Source organism: Arachis hypogaea, chromosome 17 (genome assembly GCF_003086295.3).
Source record: "Arachis hypogaea cultivar Tifrunner chromosome 17, arahy.Tifrunner.gnm2.J5K5, whole genome shotgun sequence".
Classification (NCBI taxonomy): Eukaryota; Viridiplantae; Streptophyta; class Magnoliopsida; order Fabales; family Fabaceae; genus Arachis; species Arachis hypogaea.
Window position 1 is genome coordinate 3,712,451 of NC_092052.1, and position 22,097 is coordinate 3,734,547.

General features: G+C 35.1%; 4 protein-coding genes and 2 pseudogenes across 5 annotated transcripts; 2 read left to right on the plus strand and 4 right to left on the minus strand.

The window, feature by feature from the left end:
• Positions 1–414: 414 nt before the first annotated feature.
• LOC112764833 (disease resistance protein RFL1) lies at positions 415–2,885 on the plus strand. The gene is made up of 2 exons (XM_025810628.3): positions 415–679; positions 820–2,885. The coding sequence occupies exon 2, from the start codon at positions 892–894 to the stop codon at positions 2,728–2,730; it is 1,839 nt and encodes a 612-aa protein (XP_025666413.1). The 5' UTR covers positions 415–679; positions 820–891; the 3' UTR covers positions 2,731–2,885.
• A 1,036-nt stretch (positions 2,886–3,921) lies between these two features.
• On the minus strand, positions 3,922–5,031 carry LOC112764837 (UPF0481 protein At3g47200-like). The gene has a single exon (XM_025810632.2). The coding sequence runs from the start codon at positions 5,029–5,031 to the stop codon at positions 3,922–3,924; it is 1,110 nt and encodes a 369-aa protein (XP_025666417.2).
• A 748-nt stretch (positions 5,032–5,779) lies between these two features.
• On the minus strand, positions 5,780–8,050 carry LOC112762614 (UPF0481 protein At3g47200-like). Its single transcript, XM_072221614.1, has 3 exons — positions 7,910–8,050; positions 6,758–7,771; positions 5,780–6,091 (listed from the first exon to the last, which is right to left on the minus strand). Exons 1-3 carry the CDS (start codon positions 8,048–8,050, stop codon positions 5,876–5,878), a joined length of 1,371 nt encoding a protein of 456 aa, XP_072077715.1. The 3' UTR covers positions 5,780–5,875.
• On the minus strand, positions 7,630–10,656 carry LOC112764838 (anaphase-promoting complex subunit 5-like). 2 transcript variants are annotated; one of them, XR_011875741.1, is made up of 7 exons: positions 10,529–10,656; positions 9,263–9,440; positions 9,081–9,159; positions 8,920–8,995; positions 8,725–8,823; positions 8,193–8,373; positions 7,630–8,050 (listed from the first exon to the last, which is right to left on the minus strand). XR_011875741.1 is itself a non-coding variant. In XM_025810633.3 (6 exons), exons 1-5 carry the CDS (start codon positions 10,611–10,613, stop codon positions 8,765–8,767), a joined length of 477 nt encoding a protein of 158 aa, XP_025666418.2. In that variant the 5' UTR covers positions 10,614–10,656; the 3' UTR covers positions 7,630–8,373; positions 8,725–8,764. The 2 variants fall into 2 exon arrangements, 1 of the variants encoding a protein (XP_025666418.2); XM_025810633.3 differs by having other exon boundaries at positions 7,630–8,373.
• Positions 10,657–13,951: 3,295 nt separating this feature from the next.
• On the plus strand, positions 13,952–14,888 carry LOC112762616 (probable CCR4-associated factor 1 homolog 11; annotated as a pseudogene).
• Positions 14,889–15,982: 1,094 nt separating this feature from the next.
• Positions 15,983–17,280, minus strand: LOC112762617 (UPF0481 protein At3g47200-like; annotated as a pseudogene).
• Positions 17,281–22,097: the final 4,817 nt, after the last annotated feature.

A 22,097-nucleotide genomic window follows, 5' to 3' on the forward strand; every position in this document is an offset into this window, starting at 1 on the left:
AGAAACTCATTTTTCGGCCCAATATTAAAACCTGCAACAAAAATTATTTAATCAAATCAGATTATTAATTTTTGCAGTTAATTATTTTAAATAATGTTTAGTCATCATAAATATTAATTAAGAGTTTTCCAAACTCATCACAACTCTTCTAAAATTATTTAGTCACTCTAGAAAAAAAGAAGTTAATTTATACCATTAATCATCTTTGGATTAAGATAATAAGGCTCACAAATAATAAATGATACAAATTCAAAGGTGAATAAAACATTACTTACTACTTTACTAAACTGGTCACTTTAAAGGATTTTTTTTTTCAAATTCTTAGTCTAAAATTGACTTTGCCACTTTACCCTTGGTTTTGTTTTGTTTTTGTTTTTTTTTTATTCATTTCCAGGATTAAAGTTTCCCGTGATGCACGGGTCATTAAACTAGTTCTTAGTCTAAAAATGACTTTGGCAGGGTCTTTACTCTTTAATAACCAGATTATGATAGACGCGTTTCACTTTCACCTATCATAGCGGTGATTTCATTTTTCAAGTACTTGAGATGAATCTCTTGTAACTTTGTTCTTTATCAATCAATCAGTATTGCCATATTCTGTTTCTGGTGATCAACCACAAGAAGAGATCAACAGAAGAGTCCTTGAAGACTTCTGAGTAACTTGGGAAAGCAAATTGAGGTATGGTTTCATGAATTCATATATACCTTGCAAAACTTTTTCTTAAGACCAGTAGCATATATATATCTAGGTGTAGTCAGCTATCTGAATCAAATGATTTGTTGTTATATATGATAAGAAACAATTGTTTAAACCTACAGAAAGGGAGAAAATTTGGAGTAATACATCATCACCTTGCACTTGCTGCCATATCTGTGCTTGTGAGCTTTATAATGGGTCATCAGGGACATGTTCTGACGACGAAACCAGAACATCTTAGGAGGAAACTGGAGACAAAAGTTGAGCAAGTACAAGAACAGGTAAAGAACACAGTTCAAGTTGATAGAATTGAAGGCGGTTGTTTTATGCAGTTTGACTTTGAATCAAGACAAAGCACTTTCAATGGAATCTTGGAAGCCTTACAAGATGATAGCATCTCCAGTGTGGCAGTGTACGGCATGGGTGGAGTAGGAAAGACAACCTTAGCAAGGCATGTAGGTAAAAGAGTAAAGGAGATGAACATGTTTGACCTTGTTCTACCTGTTCATGTGACGACAGCTGAAAATGTCAAGAGGATTCAAGGTGACATAGCTGCCGGGTTAGGACTTCGATTGGGAGAGGAATCCGATCTAGCTGAAAGACAGAGACAACTATCACTTAGATTAAGAAATGAAGAACATGTACTCATAATTTTGGATGACTTATGGTATAAGCTTGATCTGCAAAAGATTGGGATTTTAAACAATCACTGTAAAGTCCTCTTAACTACGAGAAGTCAACAAGTTGCATATTTGATGGGATGTCAACGCAGCTTTCATCTATTTCTTTTAACTTTAGAAGAAAATTGGGATTTGTTCAAGAGGTGCGCAGGCATCCATGATGATCGGTTCGAGCCGGACTTACTTGCTATAGCAAAGGAAGTTTCAGCACACTGTGAAGGATTACCACTTACCATTTCAATATTGGGGTCAGCTCTAAGAGCAAGAACTGTTTACCTGTGGAAACAAGTCTTAAAAGATTTAATGAGTTCAAGAGGGAAGGGTTTGAATTGGGAAGATGATAGTACTAATTTTATAATCCAAATAATAGTGGTGATCTATAATATTATACTTGCAAGCAAAGAAACTAAAATCATATTCTTAATATGTGGTATGTATCCAGAAGATCATGAAATTCTCATTGAAGATCTGTTCCAACATGTAATTAGACTAAGGTTGTGCAGCAAAACTGATGTGATTGCAACCATCACTAGCCTCAAGGACTCTAGCTTGTTGATGCCTTCCATTACAAGTAAAGACCATGTGCTAATGCATGATTTGGTCCGTTATGCTGCTAGGAAGATAATCTTTAAAGAGAAACCTACCAATAGGGACAATATCAGTGAGTATATGAATGCGCTTTATAATGAGGAACATTTTCAATGGCAAGAGGCATTACATCAACTTCTTTGTCGGTTGTTTGGTGCAACTGAGTATCCAGAATCTTCTTCTTCAACAAGTTCGGAGCTCCAAGTCGCACAGTCCTACTCCTCTACAATTCCTAGGCCATCAGGGAAGATGGTGGATTTTTATGGATTGTGTCAGGTTGACAAATCATTTCTGCCACTGCTCAAAGAAGCATGCACCAAGAATCCAAATCTGATAGAAAGCCAGAGAAAACACTCTGAAATGTTAAGGCAGAGTGCTTTTGATAGCTTAGGAAGGTTGTTGTTTCTGTTGCATAATGTTAGGATTAGAGATTGGATAAACCATAAACAAGAACTGCAGATGTATTGGGAGCAGGCAAAGCTCATGAAGTTCGATTTGGAATGGTTGAGTCCTGCTATGGAACAAGTCCTATCTTCGGCCGATCTTGCAAGGATTGAAGCATTGCGTGAGGAAGAGAAGTATTGGAACGAAGAAGCTTCTAAGCTAAGAGAGAAACTCAAGATTGTGGAGGATAAAGCTGCAGTCATTAGAACTGAGATTGTCCTCACAGAGTCTAAGTTGGATGGTTTTGCAATTGGTTATGGTTCAGAGGCTGGGGTTGTTTCCAAAGTCAGTCCTTGGAGGAAAATTTTTCTATTTAGATAACAAAATTCTTGAGATCTTAATGAATATAGCTAGTGTATTACTTATTATGCAAGTTATGGCATGTTGATTTGTACTTCTTGTTATTCACTTTTACTAGTTCTTCTTGATATTGTCACTGATATATAGAAAATTAGTTTAGAATCATTGTTCTGCCAGAGATTGATTTTATAGTTCAGTTAAATTTTTTTCTTAGCTTATAGAAAACATGAGATAGATATATAGCTGAGATTGGGAAAAGAAGCTCATCTTAGCTGCAAAACAAAGACAAGTATATGATCCCTTTAATTTTTCTTGGATGTTCAAAGGCAAGTATCACTGAGATTATGAAGTAAGAAACATATCTATACAAGGCTTAGCCTTAAAGGATACTACAGTATGACTAGTCATTGACACATTAGTAATTACAAATTTACTACTGCTAGCTTTTCTTTTTGGCATTACAAGAGTGTGGCTACTTTTCTGTGCCAAAGATGTTTACAGAAAGCATTCAAGTCTTATACAGATACAAAGATACTCAGCATTAAAAGTTTCATGGATAATGTTCTTCTCAAGACCATTGAACAATTTAGCCACTGCTGCACATCACCTTACCAATTGATTTCGGAGCATTATTGTTCCAAAGCTTCAAATGTTTCCGGAGCAGGTAAAGATCATGATGTTTCATGTTCAATGGTTGAGTCCTGTATAATTGTCTTCTCTTAAAATTATTGGTATCTCTTCCAGATATGCTAATCTTTTACTCTGTTTCATGTCATGCTGGTTAGTATTTCTTTTTAAAAACTTTTGCTATTTTGTATCATTTCTAGCTTTTAATCGGTACATTGAGGAAAATCATGACTATATGGCATTTTGTCTTTGTTGGATGATTAATCTTTATCTTACAATTGAAATTAAAAAGCTCTCGCTCTTTTTAAGATAGAATATAATGTTTGAATACTAATTTCAGAATAAACATGTGAAAATAATGCATAGAAACTCCAAAGCAACACATTCAAAATTGATACACAATTACAGAGAAGGGATATGCCATATGCAGTGGTCTTCAATAATTACATAATAAAGTGGCCACATGTTTATGATAAACACTTCAATTCTTCCAAAATACAAAGATATCAAAACTACTACACCATATTGAGAATTGAGCATATAATCATCCAATCCAAGCTACACAACATAAACATTAATCTAGTACTAGTGTACTCCTTGGAGAATAGAAAATACTGTCTGAACAACAGTGAGAACAAGCAGAAAAATTCCAGCAATAGAAGCTACCGTCTTCCATGGAGTGTTGCAATAATCGTGCCTCAAAGTCGCAACTTTTTTGTTCCAAGGGCGTGCACAAAAGGCATTTAACCTTTGAAAAAGAAGGGAATATTGCACATTAAAATCTGGATACATAATGTTCACTCCAAGACCATTGAACATTTTGGCCACTGCATTACTATCACCTAACCAATTCTCAATTATTCCGTTCTTAATAAGCAAATCTACATCTTTGTCTGCGTTAATAAGAAAATCTAACACAGCAATATAGTCATCGATATAGGATTCATTGATACAGTGACATTGCTCGAAAGCTAACAAATTTCTCAAAACAACCTCAGTCATATCTTCCACTCTAAAGAACGGGATTCTCAAAGTATGACCAGAAAGTTGCAAGTCTAGTAAGCATTGACTAGCTTTCTTTACCTCAAACTTTACTCCTGCTTCCTTCAACTCAGTTGCACTATAAATTTGTGCTACCTGTGCTTCTCTTGAAGATCTAGAGATTGATAAGTTACAGGACAATAACAGAAGCTTTCTAGAAAGATCTGTGAAATGAGCTATTCCACCAACATTGGATACCGATAACTCACCCTTAAAATCACCAGGAAAGATTATTCCACCAGGAACTATATGATAAAGAGCGAGACTTAACAACGAAGGATGCCTGTCTTGGCTCACACCAATGAAGTTAGAAGGAAAAACTAGATTGTAAAGCTTGTCAAGAACAAAGTATGGGACTTGATTCTCAAGCAACAACAAATCATATCGTATATAAAGCCTTAGCCGTCGTGGCAAAAGAATAGCATCATCGCCATGTGTAAACATGAAATGGTACCTGAGTAGAAACTCTAATATGAAGCAGCAATCCACAAAGATCACCATGACATGTTCTTCCTTACTAAGCTTGATGTCATCTGAGTAACAACCACGAATCTTTGGCTCAAGATCTTGCACGCAATTCACAAAACTTTCTAACTTGTTTGTCCCGGATCGTTCAATAAATTGTTTGCAATATAATCTTTTATGGTCCTCCATCTTTAGCAATTTTTCATCCCCATGGTGAAAAGGACAAATTGAAACAATCTCTGGAGTGTATATATGCATCTTCTTTATGCTTGCGGATGTTGTGGGGAACCCTGTAGATGCAACATTCCTTTGTAAAGCGAGCTTGTCCCTTCTCCAACATTGCTTTAATCTTCATTACAACGTCATTAGGATTCGGAGTTGCCATCTATATGAATAGATTAATACTTTTCCTTTTTAGTTAGAATTTTATATACTTATTTGTTACAACACTATGGAAGAAATTATGAAATTGATTATTTGATTACATAGATGCTATTTACATAGATAGATTTTATATCAGTTAATATTAGCAGAAAGTTTAAAAAAATATTGGAGGATAATGCGATATAATAAGGCACACTCACCTTTCAGCCTTTGTGTATTTGAAAAGTGAAACGATATGAGAGTGTGGCCTTTGCCTCGGTACAAGTTGAACCTTGTGTCAGTAATCATTGTTTTACAATCAAAAGTTATGGAAGCATCACAAAAGATTGTATAGCATGGGTGGAATAGGACACACAACCTTATAAAAAAACAAGTTGTGTTATGCAACCACAGTTCCAAATGTCAAGAGCATCATTCAACATGAGATCAATATAGCTGAGATTGGGAAAAAAATAAAGACAAGTATAATGATCTTAGCTTGCAAATATAAGACAAGTATATCATTTTTTTTTTTCTTCGATGCTCTAAGGCAAGTATCACTGAGATTATGAAATAAGAAACATATTTATTCAAGGCTCAGCCTCAAGATATACCATGAGTGATTGACACATTAGTATATAATCATCATCCAAGCTAGAAAGCACATGCATTAAGCTAGTACTACTTGGAGGATAGAAAATCCTGTCTGAATAATAGTGAGAATAAGGAGAAAAATTCCAGCAATTGAAGCTACTATCTTCCATGGAGTGTTGCAGTAATCAAGCTTCAAAGTGGCAACTTTTTTGTTCCAAGGATGATTACAGAAATCATTCAACATCTCAAACATGCAGAAATATTGAACATTAAAATTCATATGAAGGGGAAGCTGCTAGCTAGGTGTCCTAAGCTTGTGCATTGAAAGTGATTTCTCTGGATTCGAATCGCATAAAAAATACAGAATAACATCGCATGTTCCATCAACTTGAACTGTGTAGTAGTTGGCTTGTTCATGAACTTGGTAAACTCTTGTTTCTAGTTTCTTAGTCAGAATATGTCCTTGATGACCCATTGTAATTGTATGTGTGTTTGTAGTGCTTACAAAACACAGATGGCTGCAAAAGTTATCCTGATTTTATTACTTTTATATTACATCATGCAAAAGTTGTATTTAATCCTCACTAATAAATAGATTGTTTTTTAAGAAATCTGTAACATGTAATGATTCTTTTTCATATAATTTATTATTGTGAATTAATTATTGATTCTTTGAGGCTTTTTCCCCATGTGATTAATCAGAGTTTTTAAACATTTCTTTCTCCCTTTCATATGACCATTTCTTGTGTTGGAAGAAAGCAAAATTCAGTGATTCAGTAGTTCACCTGGCCTCCAAGTTTGGCTTAGACTATTTTTTTGTATGAATTATTGTCTCAACTATCAATCATCTATAATAAATTCATGTTTTTCTCACATCCAAGAAATTAAATTCTCATTGAACATGTTTGAATAACAAACATGTCAATTAATATAGTAACTAATGTAGTAACTAATGTACTCCTTGGAAGATAGAAAACACTGTTTGAATAACAGTGAGAATAAGTAGAAAAATTCCAGCAATTGAAGCTACCGTCTTCCATGGAGTGTTGCAGTAGTCGCGCTTCAAAGTTGCTACTTTTCTGTTCCAAGGTTTCTTACAAAAAGCATTCAAGCCTTTAAAAATACAGGAATATTTCACATTAAAACCTACATTGACAAGATTCACTGCAAGACTATTGAACATTGTAGCCACTGCATTGCTATCACCTAACCAATTCTCAATTATTCCTTTCTTAATCAGCAAATCTACATCTTTTTCTGTGTTGATAAGAAAATCCAAGAAAAAGATATAGTCAGCGAGATAGGATTGACTGATACAATGGCATTGCTCGAAAGCTAACAAATTTCTCAAAACAACTTCAGTCCAGTCATGCACTCTAGTAAAAGGAATTCTCAGAGTATGACCTGTAATTTCCAAGTCCAGTAAGCATTTACTATTTTTGTTTACCTCAAACTTCACTCCTGCTTCCTTCAACTCAGTTGCACTATAGAGTTGTGTTAGCTGTGCTTGTCTTGAGCATCCAGAGGCTGATGGTTGGAATAAGTGAGAGGATGCTAATAGAAACTTTCTTGATAAATCTGTGAAATGAGTTATGTTACCAACACCGGTTAAGGTTAGCTCATCAATATAACCGGGAATGGTACTGTGAGGAACCTTATAAACAAGAGCGAGCCTTAATAATAAAGAAGGATGGCTTGGGTTGCCACTATTCAAAGTAGAAGGAAAATCTAGATTGAAAAGCTTCTCAAGAACAAAGAAAGGAACTTGATTCTCGAGCAACACCAAATCTAAGTCTACATAGGTCTGTAACCATGGTGACAGAAAAATGGCATCATGACTGGTCCTCTGGTTAAAATGGTACTTGAGTAAAAGCTCTAATATGAAGCAGCAGTCCACCAATATCACCCTAACATGTTCTTCTTCACTAAGCTTGATGTTATCTGAGTAACAAGAACAAACCTTTGGCTCCAGCTCTCACACGCAACTCACAGAACTTTCCAAGTTATTTGTCTCCGATCTTTCAATGAATTGTCTGCAATATAATTTTTTCTGATCCTCCATGTTTAGCAATTTTTCATTTCCATGGTGCAAAGGACCAATGGAAACAACCTTTGGAGTGTATGCATCTTCATTAAACTTGCGGATCTCATGGGGCACCCTATAGATGCAGCATTCCTCCTTAAAGCGAGGTTGTCCCTCCTCCAACATGGCTTTAATCTTCATTACTTCATTAGTATTCCAACTTGCCATCTATATGAATAGTTTGCCCTTTTAGTTAGCCACTTGTCAAATTAGTGTGTATATAAGAAGGACTATACTAAGTGTACACCAAAGGTATAGAATATGGTGAAAACTCATGTGCAGTTATCAACTTCACGTGAACTTAACTTACTATGGTGAAAACGCATGGCTTGATCCAAGAGAGAGGCATAACTCAGCTAGAGTAAGAGTAGCAGAGGCTTTTAGAAGATCCAAATTAAATGACTGGCAGAATGAAAGGCTTGCTAATGCATATGGAAGGCCTAGAACTGCGTTTCCGGATTTAAAGTAGAGAACAGACAACAATAGGAATGCTGGCACAATGTAGTCAATCATTTAGGTTGTTTCAATATCTCACATAAAAAGTATACACAAAAAAAAAATATATATATATCATCAGCTAGTATAAATTGAAGAATATAAAAGATATGCATCAATAATCACGACTCATGACAAATTTTTGCCTTAGATGAAACCATGGTGCTGTTTCATGCCTATATACAAACACAGACATCATCTATGGATCTACCCAAGCATTTCCTTAACTTTTCTTTTCTCCCCAATTCTACTGTCTTAGAATATTTTGCTCCATACAATTTTTATTTTCTAAAAACTTACAGAGAATACACAAACCAAAAGTGTGTCAAATAATATGATCACATTACCTTGTGAATTTCAGCAAGTAAAAGAAGAACTGAAGCATTCTCAACTTGCAGATTGTACTTGTAGCACATGCAGAAGAGGGAGTGTGCCACAGCAGCGGCCTGGAAAAATAATATGCCAATTATAAAAAGTGAAACGCAACCCTTTAAACAGTGTGTTCTCTTTTAACACTCACTAACACTAGCAGCAACCAGTACCTTTTTCTCCTTCCTGGGATAAGAAGCTAAGGTCTAATTCAGCCAAATTAAAATTCAAGTAGCTCAGAAAGTGAACCTAGATGGATGTAAAAATCAAGATCAGCAATAACAAAAAAAAATGAAGCCCATAAATAACACAAAAAATAACCTCCTAAGCTTACTGGATGTAGTTCAGGTGCCAACTTCTGTAGCTGTCGTAGAACAATTTCAAACCCATTCAAAGAGACAGGAACTCCATTCCTGCAACAAGAATAAAAAATGAAATTTACTATAGATGAAAGGCACTTCTACAATTCCATATTCAAATATATCAAGAGAAGTTCAAGGCCTACAAGATGCATACTTTTCAATTATATCATCTTGCTCTTGTAAGTACCCTTGCAACTGCCAGTTTGTGCGCAGGAATATTGCACCACTTGGATCATCATCTCTTAGCATGTTACTTGAAGGATCTCCATAAGGACTAGCTACTCTAACATTCTCACTCAGTTTAGATGCCGAATCACCCGGAACATCAATATCTGTGTTTGTAAATTTTGACCAAGCATAGTTAGATCACTATGTCAAGAAACAGGCCAAAAAAAGCATAAATTATAAAAAGTCCTGGTTTTATATTCAGACGCCTTCATGAACCAGGATGAGTTTATTTAATGTTCTGATTTTATTTTTTATTTTCTATCTTTAATTAAAGGATGAACTATACAAAATAGCAAACAGAGAACAGCCCAATCACAACCATACCATCAACTAAACTCAGAAGCGTATTTGGAAAATGAAGATGGAATGGAATTCTTTCATTAGCCTCCTTTCTTGCTTCAATTTCTTCTGAAACCTTTTCATATACAAAATTCTCTAGGTCCATGTTCTTATATTCTGGATACGTCTCCAGATTACTACTAGAATCATCTAAACTAAGTGCTTCGTTAGGAGGACAATTTGAGAATTCTTCTTTACAAAATTCTCTAGGTCCATGTTCCATTGATGTGCACTTTCGTAACATCAGGTATGATGTGCACTTTTTGGCCTGTCATCATCTAGGCTTAGTATCTACTGTTATATGTAAATGTAAAGAAAGAAATACGGCCAGTAGTCCATTTTCGCAAACATAACATTCACTCAACATTCCTTTACAATTGTATCTGACTATATACTTTGGAAAGGAAAAGTCCAAAGGTTAAGTTAAAAAATTATGAATTCTAATGTTAAGTATCATATTTAGATGTGGAGCAATTCAATAAATCAATATTAGAAAAAAATGACACCATTCAAATAGTGGACAGTGAAACAGCAACAAAGATTGAAAAAAAAAAAAAAAACCCAGGTTAATAAGATGGACCGAGGATCTCAGGCATATTCTGAATTACTTCCTGAAAAACTCAAATAGACAATGTCACATTCATATTATGTTTTACAATAATGAGACCCCAGAAGTCAGAACCTTGTGCACGATCAAGCAAGAAAACAGTTGCAGGTCAGATACAAAATTTGAATGGAGGGCATATATCTCTACTAATTTTGTAACTTTATTTTAGAAATATATATGATCCTAACTGAATTTAAAAGAGCTTCAAACAAAATTGCCAAATGCATAACATTAAAAACATGGTACCTGTTAAACTTCTTGTTCCCATACACATCTCTATCGCTGCGGCCCGATCAACGCCCTTCTCGGGATTCCCTTCTTCTTTCTTCATTCTCTTCTCCTTCTTCCACCCTTCCCTTTCCCCTAACAACTCCTTCCTCTTCTCGGTTCCCCTAATTTATTATTTATAAATTATTTTTTTTAAAACTAAATATCTAACAACTTAAAAAAGTGTATTTAAAAATTTTAAAAACAACCAGCTAAATAAATAATTTAATTTATAATTTATAAATAAAATTTTAAAAATTTCTAATAAAGATACCTAAACAAATAATTCCCAAATTCAATAAAGATAAAGATAATGTTCCTCATTCCATTTTCAAATAGTTCACCATGTTCCTTCTCTCGTTCAATTGAAGGATATTATCATCGGAGATAATGTTTTGGTGCAGAATATTTATTCATGATAATGTTCCTCCTCTATGTTTTATGTTTTGTTTCATTTATTCGAGTCAATTTTTGTTTGGTTTGCTTTTTTACCATTCAGTATGAACATAATTTTATAACATTTTAATCCATGAATATTTTTATGTATTGGATTACACACACTTTCCACCTTACTTCATCATTCAATATATATATTGTAGAAAAATATTCCATGCAAGAACAGGTTTAAAAACTTGAAATTGAAAGTGTGTATCTGATGAATGAAACAAATTCGCAGACAATGGTCAATAGAGTCCAACATCTGGATGATTCTTAAGAGTTAAGACCTAATTAAAAATAGTAATGTATATTTCTCTTTGGTTAACATAAAAATAAGAACAATTAAAATATTATTAACAGAAGAAATTAAAACATACATCAGTGTGAGAAATATGAGTAAGCCAAAATTTGACTGAAGCCAGAAACCAAGCGTAGGGATTTCACAGTTTCATCACACTAAGATGAATTAAAAAAGAAAGTAGTTGGCTCGAGTTTGTTTGAGAAACATTGGTAAAGAAAATTGTCAGAAAGAATAATATAGTACATAGCAAAAGAGTTGAATCAAACACGTTGATGCCTACGTGGCCTTCTTCCTCTTTCAGCTTCTTCCTTTGATAACAGTTTCAGAGCTTCTTTCCCTTTTGAAGATCTTGTTCCTTTTCCTCTCTTCAGTTGACCACTTTTCCTTCAAAGCCTTCCAAGTAATTTCAAAGCTGTCACTGAATCTCCTTGCAACTCTATGAATGTGATCCCTTTGAGGGTACATGAATCCATAAGAAAACAAAAGCCTCATATCGTTTGCAAATTCATCAGGCCCTGAATACACGAATTTGTGCAGCTTTGACTCTATATCCTCAAACCCTATTGGCTTCAACAACACACTCTCACATTTGTTACCAAGAATCCCTAACTTCTTGGGATCCAGAGTCTTATTGAAAGCCCAGCCATCTCTTCCAACCATAAAGCGCTTCAAGATCACCCAACACTGCATCTTTTGATAACGATCCATTCTTTGCTCATTCAGAACAACCTTCATCTCCTCTTCCTTCTTCGAACAGGTTCTTGGGATTCTTGAACATGCATTGTGATGTTCTTCCTCTTCCTTCTTTGTGTTCTTCGAGTCAAGCACCTTAGAACCGGTTCTTGGGATTCTTGAACATGCATTGTAGTGTTCTTGCACAGAAGATTTTGTGGAAACAGAAACTTCAGAAGTTGCCCACTTTCTTCTCTTTCTGCCTCCGCCAGAATCAGCACCATCATCGTCCTTCTTTTGTTTGCACTGTGCATCAGTTGACAAGGTTCTAGAACCTTCTGCATGGCTCTTTCCCACTACATTACACGAGTATTCAATAGTGCTGCAATGCTTATCTTTCTTCCTCTTCTCGCCGCATGAATCAGCATCATTCTTTAGTTTGCACTCTTCAGATGACACTGTTCTTGAACGCGGCAAACGAAGCTTAATTATGAGTCTCTTTCTTGGGGCAACCTCTGCCTCTTCCATTGAAAAGCTTGGTTGTTGATGTTTCGAGTGAACAAGGATTTCAAAACTCGATCTTTGGTAGGACTAATTACGGAAAGAAGAAACAAACAAGTTGGTGGGGGTACAATCACTAGGAGACAAGTTCGTGGGGGTATAATATAGGATTAAAAGGGTTTGCTTTACCGTTACTGGTTTACTTACAAAACAAGGCAAAATATCATAGGAGAGATTATGTACATTCTTTTGGACTTGTGGTAGTTCTTTTTTAATATGGTTTGTTTGAGTGAAATCCTATTTTTTCAAGTTATCTTTTTTTAAAAGAGTTATCTTTTTTTATCAAGATAATGATACCAAAATAAGTACTTTATCTTTGTATTTTAAAATTTTAAAATGATAAATAAAATAAAAAAAATTAAGTTATACGAAAAGATCTTTTGGATTAACTTAAATAAAAAGAATCACTTTTGTGTACACCTTTCTTTCATATACAATAATAATAGAGGCATATTCAAATTAGTATAGAGTTGTTGCATCTGTTTTGTTTTCTCAAGCTCTCTTCTGCTGTTATTTGTTCTTTAAGCGATTGCATACGTCTATAGCTGTTTTCAGTTTCTTGGAAAGTTTGCCAATCGATGTATCTAAATATATACAATAATGTATTAAAAAAAAAGTAGTATTTAAGTACAAGTTCCATCTTGGCCGCATTTGAGGAGATTTATCTGGGTCTACTCTTTCCTCACTTTTTCTCCATTTAATTATAATAGAGTATATATGCATAAGAATCAAGAAAACCAAGAAACTGCAGAAAATGTTAGTAGTTGATGAGCAAGTTATCTAGTTAGTTATGAGTTATTCTGTTGTGACTAGTCTTGGAGTTAGCAAGCTGACTCACCTTTCATTTAGCATAGCTTATATATGTTGTACTTGAGACAGATAAAAATATATATATTCCCCTATAAATCATACATATCTTTGAAACAGGACGTAGGTAAACACTAAAGACTAAAGACCAAAACGCACCCTTTAATCTATCTTCACATTTAGTTGTCTTTGAATTGATTATCAAATTTTAGTTTTCAATATTAACTAGTAGAAGGCAACACCTAAACAACAACGTCCACACCTGCATGAAAGGTTCTTTGCTCCCTCTCCGGGTTCCAGTTTGAAGCACAAACAGGAAACAGCTATATCAAGTTTCATTCTTTCTTCATCAAACATAACATTGTTGAAAATCATCTCATTCCTACCCTTCCACACAAACCACATCACCGCAAGAAACTCTTTTTCTTACTCATACCCCTATCTGCCCAAGCCTCAAAGCATTCCTTAGACGAACCCGCCCAAAGAAAAAGTACTGCACCATTTCCAGTCACTCATACACAGCACACAATTTACATTCCTTTGTTCTATCTTTTTCTTCAGTTTCTAATAATTATTTAACAGAGTTGCTTTCCAGGAAGAGCATGACGACCATATATACAAGAATGACGAGGGTCGATGATGAACGAGAACGACTTCTAACAACCACCGAGAGTTTTTCTGATGCCACTGCCCATGGTTGTTGGTTTTCCGCCTTGCTGCTCAGCCAAGGTTTGTGTAGCGACTGCCGCTTCTTGAGCCTAGTCCCAATAGTTCGGTTGTGATCAGGCAAAGTGTGGGCTGCCAACGCTGATTCCGAGTTCCAAATCATAGGCAGCCTGATTGACACTGAATTCCCCGGCGTAGTCATCCTGCCCCGCAACAAGAACTACGGTTGTTCCAGAGGAAACTTACCAAGTCATGAAGGCCAATGTTGACGCCCTCAAAATCATCCAGCTTGGACTCACTCTCTCCAATGAACACGGCAACCTCCCTGACCTAGGAACCAACAACAAAACTCACTACATCTGGCAGTTCAATTTCCGAGACTTCAATCTCATGCGTGACATCCACGCAAAGGACTCTGTGGCACTCCTACGCAGCCAGGGCATCGACTTTGCACGCAATGCAGTGGCTGGAGTTTCTTCGATGCATTTTGCGAAGTTGGCAGCAGCATCTGGGCTGCTGTTCAACAAAGCACTGACATGGGTCACATTCCATGGTGCTTATGATATTGGATATTTGGTGAAGATTCTGACTTGGGGTGTTCTTCCGAAAAGCTTGGAGGAGTTCTTGGTGCTTGTAAAAGAGCTGTTTGGGGGAAATGCTTATGATGTGAAGCATGTGATGAGGTTCTGCAATGGCCTCTATGGCGGTTTGGAGAAGGTGGCTGACACACTTCACGTGGATCGAGTTGCTGGGAAGTGCCATCAGGCCGGGTCTGACAGCTTGCTCACCTGCCACACCTTTCACAAGATTAGAGAAACTTATTTTTTGGCTGATGAGGATGGGTTTAGGGAGTATGTTAATGTATTTTTTGGGTTAGAAATTGCAAAAGCTTAATACTCTTAAGTTGAAAGAAATGATTATACATTAGATTATTCATGTAACAACATTTTGTCTGTGAATTACAAAGTAGTATCAACGGGTTATTTTTTGGATATAACAATTGTTTTACAACACTTGAATTGGTTGTTTTTTGGATATGACAAAGTTGTTATTAACACTTCAATGGTTGTTTCATGGTTCTGTCTTTGAATCTGTTCTCCAGTGACCAAGTTTATATTTGAGTTTAGAAACAGCTTTTAACAGACTTTCATTATTATTTACCTTTGATTATTATTTGCCTTTGAAGTTTTAGCAAACATGTTAATCTTATTATTGGCTTCATCATCTTACAGACTCGGTAAAGGAGTGCAGTATTACAACACATATTCTTTATTCTTTACTGTGACACAATTCAAAATTGGCACGTACTTACCAAAAACTAGAGTCCTCTGTATTATTGTAGGGCACATATTCACACAATATAACTGAACACGATGAACATGCTATCCATTAACCATTATCTAAAGCAATTTTAACCTCTCTGTCTCTTTTTCATTCTTTCATTCTCAGGGTTTGGGAAAAAGAGGAGTAAGGGTATTGTAGGGATTTTACAATTATCTTCTCTTAAAATTATTGGTATCTCTTCCAGATATGCTAATCTATTACTCTGTTTCATTTCATGTTGGTTAGTATTTCTTTTTAATCACTTTTGCTAGTTTGTAATTGTATCATTTCTAGCTTTTGATTAGTACATTGAGGAAAACCATGACTATATGGCATTTTGTGTCTTTGTCGGATGATGATGATCTTTATTGATTAGCCAACAATGTTAGTCTAAATGCATGTTGATCTTTATCTTACAGTTGAAATTCAAAAGCCCTCGCTCTTTTTAAGATAGAACATGATGTTTGAATACTAATTTCAGAATAAAGATGTGTAAATAATGTATAGAAACCAGAAAGCAATAATAAAAAAATATCATTCAAACTTGATACACAATTACAGAGAAGGCAGTTGCCTTATGCAGTTGTCTTCAATAATTACATAATAAAATGGCCACATGTTCATAATAAACACTTCAATTCTTCCAATTACAAAGATATCAAACATTAATCTAGTACTGGTGTAATCCTTGGAGAATAGAAAATACTGTCTGAACAACAGTGAGAACAAGCAGAAAAAATTCCAGGAATAGAAGCTACCGTCTTCCATGGAGTGTTGCAATAATCGCGCCTTAAAGTCGCAACTTTTTTGTTCCAAGGGCGTGCACAAAAAGCATTCAACCTTTGAAAAAGAAGGGAATATTGCACATTAAAATCTGGATACATAATGTTCACTCCAAGACCATTGAACATTTTGGCCACTGCATTACTATCACCTAACCAATTCTCAATTATTCCATTCTTAATAAGCAAATCTACATCTTTGTCTGTGTTAATAAGAAAATCTAACACAGCAATATAGTCAGCAAGGTAGGATTCATTGATACAATGGCATTGCTCGAAAGCTAACAAATTTCTCAAAACAGCTTCAGTAGTGTCCTCCACTCTAAAGAATGGGATTCTCAAAGTATGACCAGAAAGTTGCAAGTCTAGTAAGCATTGACTAGCTTTCTTTACCTCAAACTTTACTCCTGCTTCCTTCAACTCAGTTGCACTATAAATTTGCACTATCTGTGCTTCTCTTGAACATCTAGAGATTGATAAGTTACAGGACAATAATAGAAGCTTTCTAGAAAGATCTGTGAAATGAGCTATTCCACCAACAGTGGATACTGATAACTCACCCTTATAATCACCAGGAAAGATTATTCTACAAGGAACTACATGATAAAGAGCGAGACTTAACAACAAAGGATGCCTATCGTGGCTCCGACCAATGAAGGTAGAAGGAAAAAGTAGATTGTAAAGCTTGTCAAGAACAAAGAATGGGACTTGATTCTCAAGCAACAACAAATCATATCGTATATAGACCCTTAACCGTGTTGGCAAAAGAATAGCATCGTCGCCACGCGTAAGCATGAAATGGTACCTGAGTAAAAACTCTAATATGAAGCAGCAGTCCACCAAGATCACCATAACATGTTCTTCTTTACTAAGCTTGATGTCATCTGAGTAACAAGCACGAATCTTTGGCTCAAGCTCTTGCACGCAATTCACAAAACTTTCTAACTTGTTTGCTCGGATCTTTCAATAAATTGTTTGCAATATAGTCTTTTATGGTCCTCCATCTTTAGCAATTTTTCATCTCCATGGTGAAAAGGACCAATTGAAACAATCTCTGGAGTGTATGCATAGATGTTGTGGGGAACGTTGTAGATGCAACATTCCTTTGTAAAGCGAGGTTGTCCCTTCTCCAACATTGCTTTAATCTTCATTACAACGTCATTAGGATTCGGAGTTGCCATCTATATGAATAGATTAATACTTTTCCTTTTTAGTTAGAATTTTATATACTTATTTGTTACAACACTGGAAGAAATTATGAAATTGATTATTTGATTACATAGATGCTATTTACATAGATAGATTTTATATCAGTTAATATTAGCAGAAAGTTTAAAAAAATATTGGAGGATAATGCGATATAATAAGGCACACTCACCTTTCAGCCTTTGTGTATTTGAAAAGTGAAACGATATGAGAGTGTGGCCTTTGCCTCAGTACAAGTTGAACCTTGTGTCAGTAATCATTGTTTTACAATCAAAAGTTTTGGAAGCATCACAAGAGATTGTATAGCATGGGTGGAATAGGACACACAACCTTATAAAAAAACAAGTTGTGTTATGCAACCACAGTTCCAAATGTCAAGAGCATCATTCAACATGAGATAGATATATATAGCTGAGATTGGGAAAAAAATAAAGACAAGTATAATGATCTAAGGCAAGTATCACTGATATTATGTAATAAGAAACATATTTATTCAAGGCTCGGCCTCAAGATATACCATGAGTGATTGACACATTAGTATATAATCATCATCCAAGCTAGAAAGCACATGCATTAAGCTAGTACTACTTGGAGGATAGAAAATCCTGTCTGAATAATAGTGAGAATAAGGAGAAAAATTCCAGCAATTGAAGCTACTATCTTCCATGGAGTGTTGCAGTAATCAAGCTTCAAAGTGGCAACTTTTTTGTTCCAAGGATGATTACAGAAATCATTCAACTTCTCAAACATGCAGAAATATTGAACATTAAAATATGAAGGGGAAGCTGCTAGCTAGGTGTCCTAAGCTTGTGAATTGAAAATGATTTCTCTGGATTCGAATCGCAAAAAAAAAATACAGAATAACATCGCATGTTCCATCAACTTGAACTGTGTAGTAGTTGACTTGTTCATGAACTTGGTAAACTCTTGTTTCTAGTTTCTTAGTCAGAATATGTCCTTAAAGCGAGGTTGTCCCTCCTCCAACATGACTTTAATCTTTCATTACTTCATTAGTATTCCAACTTGCCATCTATATGAATAGTTTGCCCTTTTAGTTAGCCGCTTGTCAAATTAGTGTGTATATAAGAAGGACTATACTAAGTGTACACCAAAGGTATAGAATATGGTGAAAACTCATGTGCAGTTATCAACTTCACGTGAACTTAACTTACTATGGTGAAAACGCATGGCTTGATCCAAGAGAGAGCCACAACTCAGCTAGAGTAAGAGTAGCAGAGGCTTTTAGAAGATCGGCAGAATGAAAGGCTTGCTAATGCATATGGAAGGCCTAGAACTGCGTTTCCGGATTTAAAGTAGAGAACAGACAACAATAGGAATGCTGGCACAATGTAGTCAATCATTTAGGTTGTTTCAATATCTCACATAAAAAGTATACACAATAAAAAAAATATCATAAGCTAGTATAAATTGAAGAATATAAAAGATATACATCAATAATCACAACTCATGACAAATTTTTGCCTTAGATGAAACCATGGTGCTGTTTAATGCCTATATACAAACACAGACATCATCTATGGATCTACCCAAGCATTTCCTTACTTGAATTTTCTTTTCTCCCCAATTCTACTGGCTTAGAATATTTTGCTCCACACAAAACTTACAGAGAATACACAAACCAAAAGTGTGTCAAATAATATGATCACATTACCTTGTGAATTTCAGCAAGTAAAAGAAGAACTGAAGCATTCTCAACTTGCAGATTGTACTTGTAGCACATGCAGAAGAGGGCCTGGAAAAATAATATGCCAAATATAAAAAGTGAAACGCAACCCTTTAAATAGTGTGTTCTCTTTTAACACTGACTAACACTAGCAGCAACCAGTACCTTTTTCTCCTTCCTGGGATAAGAAGCTAAGGTCTAATTCAGCCAAATTAAAATTCTTTGCTTAGCTATTATTAGGAAATAGCTGGGGATGAGATGGCGCGAATTAACAATTCATTGTCCAATTTCAATATCAGTAGAGTTCAAATACCTGTAATCCAAGTAGCAATGAAGATTCTCCAAAGCAGCAATATAATCATCATGTTTTGATTTTTGATTGGTTACATTATTCTTTTCTAAGCTTGTGGTAGTAGACATACCAAGAGCATTTATCAAACAAAATTGGCAAATGCATAAGATTCAATATGTGATCACCTGTTAAACTTCTTGTTCCCATACACATCTCTATCGCCCTCTCGTGCTCCTTCTCGGGCTTACAGGGATTACAAAATGAATTGAATTAATCAATTAATTTAAATTACATTTCAAATTATAATAGTTTAGAAAAAGGAATTTTGTTAACATTGCAAACACTGTTGAATAGCTAGAGACAATAATTAAGCAACCAAATAAGATGTGAGCATTATATGTGAATCTAAAACAATTAAGCATAAATTTGCTATTAATAAAAAAATATTGAAATGAATTTTTTTTCCCTAAAACTAACAAATAGTAGAACCTCAATTTGAACTATGAATAAATATTCTGCGCCAAAACATTATCTCCTATGATAATATCCTTGAATGGAATGAGAGAAGGAACATGGTGAACTATTTGAAAATGGTCATCATACCAAGGAGTCAACAAAATCCTAAACTCTTGATTTTCAGGATCATGGTAGGCAATGCAACCATGTAATTGAGATGTAGAACTTGCAGAATACAGAATGAAATCAAGGCTGAATAGGGTGACTCACTTAACAACTGCATAAGAAGGATTAACAGTCTTAACTCAATTATGACAAAAATAAGCAGAAAGGCACCAATTTAATGAATAAGAGTGGCATGGAGAGAGGGAGTAACAAAGTCAGAACCATGATGATGGTGTTACTATGATAGCACTTAGCACCAGAATTTGATTTTGCAATTGTTTAGGTGAGAGTGGTTGAAATCATAGCAAACATAAACATTAGAGATGAGTTGTGCAGAAAATGGAAAAATATGTTTGTATTGTGAATCAGAATTATTAAACAATTAACTGAATAACTGATAACTAACTAGATAACTTGCTGATCAACTACTAACATTTTCTGCAGTTTCTTGGTTTTCTTGATTCTTATGCATATATACTCTATTATAATTAAATGGAGAAAAAGTGAGGAAAAAGAGTATACCCAGATAAATCTCCTCAAATGCGGCCAAGATGGAACTTGTAGTTAAATACTACTTTATTTAGATACATCGATTGGCAAACTTTCCAAGAAACTGAAAACAGCTATAGATGTATGCAATCGCTTGAAGAACAAATAACAGCAGAAGAGAGCTCGAGAAAACAAAACAGATGCAACAACTCTATACTAATTTGAATATACCTCTATTATTATTGTATATGAAAGAAAGGTGTACACAAAAGTGATTTTTTTAATTTTTTTTTTTTTACCAAAGATAGGAGACTAGAACCTGCAACTTCTTAATTGAGTATGGGGAGATTATGCCATTTGAACTATTACTCATTGTGATTCTTTTCATTTAAGTTAATCAAAAAGATCTTTTCGTATAACTTAAAAAGCTATAATTTATATCTTTTTTTTTAAAATCTTTTTCCTTAAAAGAAAGATAATTTTTACATCATAAATAAACAAAAAAATATTTTTATATTATTATACCTAAATATAATTAAAAAACAAAAAAAAATCTTTTTACATAATATATCCAAAAATAAAATTATTTTTATTCTTTTATAGAAAAAATAGGATTTCACTCAAACAAACCATATTATAAAAGAACTACCACAAGTCCAAAAGAATGTACATAATGTCTTCTATGTTATTTTGCCTTGTTTTGTACGTAAACCAGTAACGGTAAAGCAAACCCTTTTAGTCCTATATTATACCACATTGTAGTAGTGATTCTACCCCCACCAACTTGTTTCTTTCTTCTTTCCGTAATTAATCCTACCAAAGATCCAGTCTTGAAATCCTTATTCACTCGAAGCTTTTCAATGGCAGAGGCAGAGGTTGCCCCAAGAAAGAGACTCATAATTAAGCTTCGTTTGCCGCGTTCAAGAACAGTGTCATCCGAAGAGTGCAAACTAAAGCATGATGCTGATACTGCAAAGCCTGGACCAGAATTTATGGCTTCTGAGAAGAGGAAGAAAGATCAGCATTGCAGCACTACTGAATACTCGTGTATTGTAGTGGGAAAGAGCCATGCAGAAGGTTCTAGAACCTTGTCAACTGATGCACAGTGCAAACAGAAGAAGGACGATGATGGTGCTGATTCTCGCGGAGGCAGAAAGAGAAGAAAGTTGGCAACTTCTGAAGGTTCTAAGGTGCTTGACTCAATGAACACAAAGAAGGAAGAGGAAGAACATCACAATGCATGTTCAAGAATCCCAAGAACCGGTTCGAAGAAGGAAGAGGAGATGAAGGTTGTTCTGAATGAGAAGAGAATGGACCGTTATCAAAAGATGCAGTGTTGGGTGATCTTGAAGCGCTTCATGGTTGGAAGAGATGGCTGGGCTTTCAATAAAACTCTGGATCCCAAGAAGTTAGGGATTCTTGGTAACAAATGTGAGAGTGTGTTGTTGAAGCCAATAGGGTTTGAGGATATAGAGTCAAAGCTGAACAAATTCGTGTATTCAGGGCCTGATGAATTTGCAAAGGATATGAGGCTTTTGTTTTCTTATGGATTCATGTACCCTCAAAGGGATCAGATTCATAGAGTTGCAAGGAGATTCAGTGACAGCTTTGAAATTACTTGGAAGGCTTTGACAGAAAAGTGGTCAACTGAAGAGAGGAAAAGGAATAAGATCTTCAAGAGGGAAAGAAGCTCTGAAACTGTTACC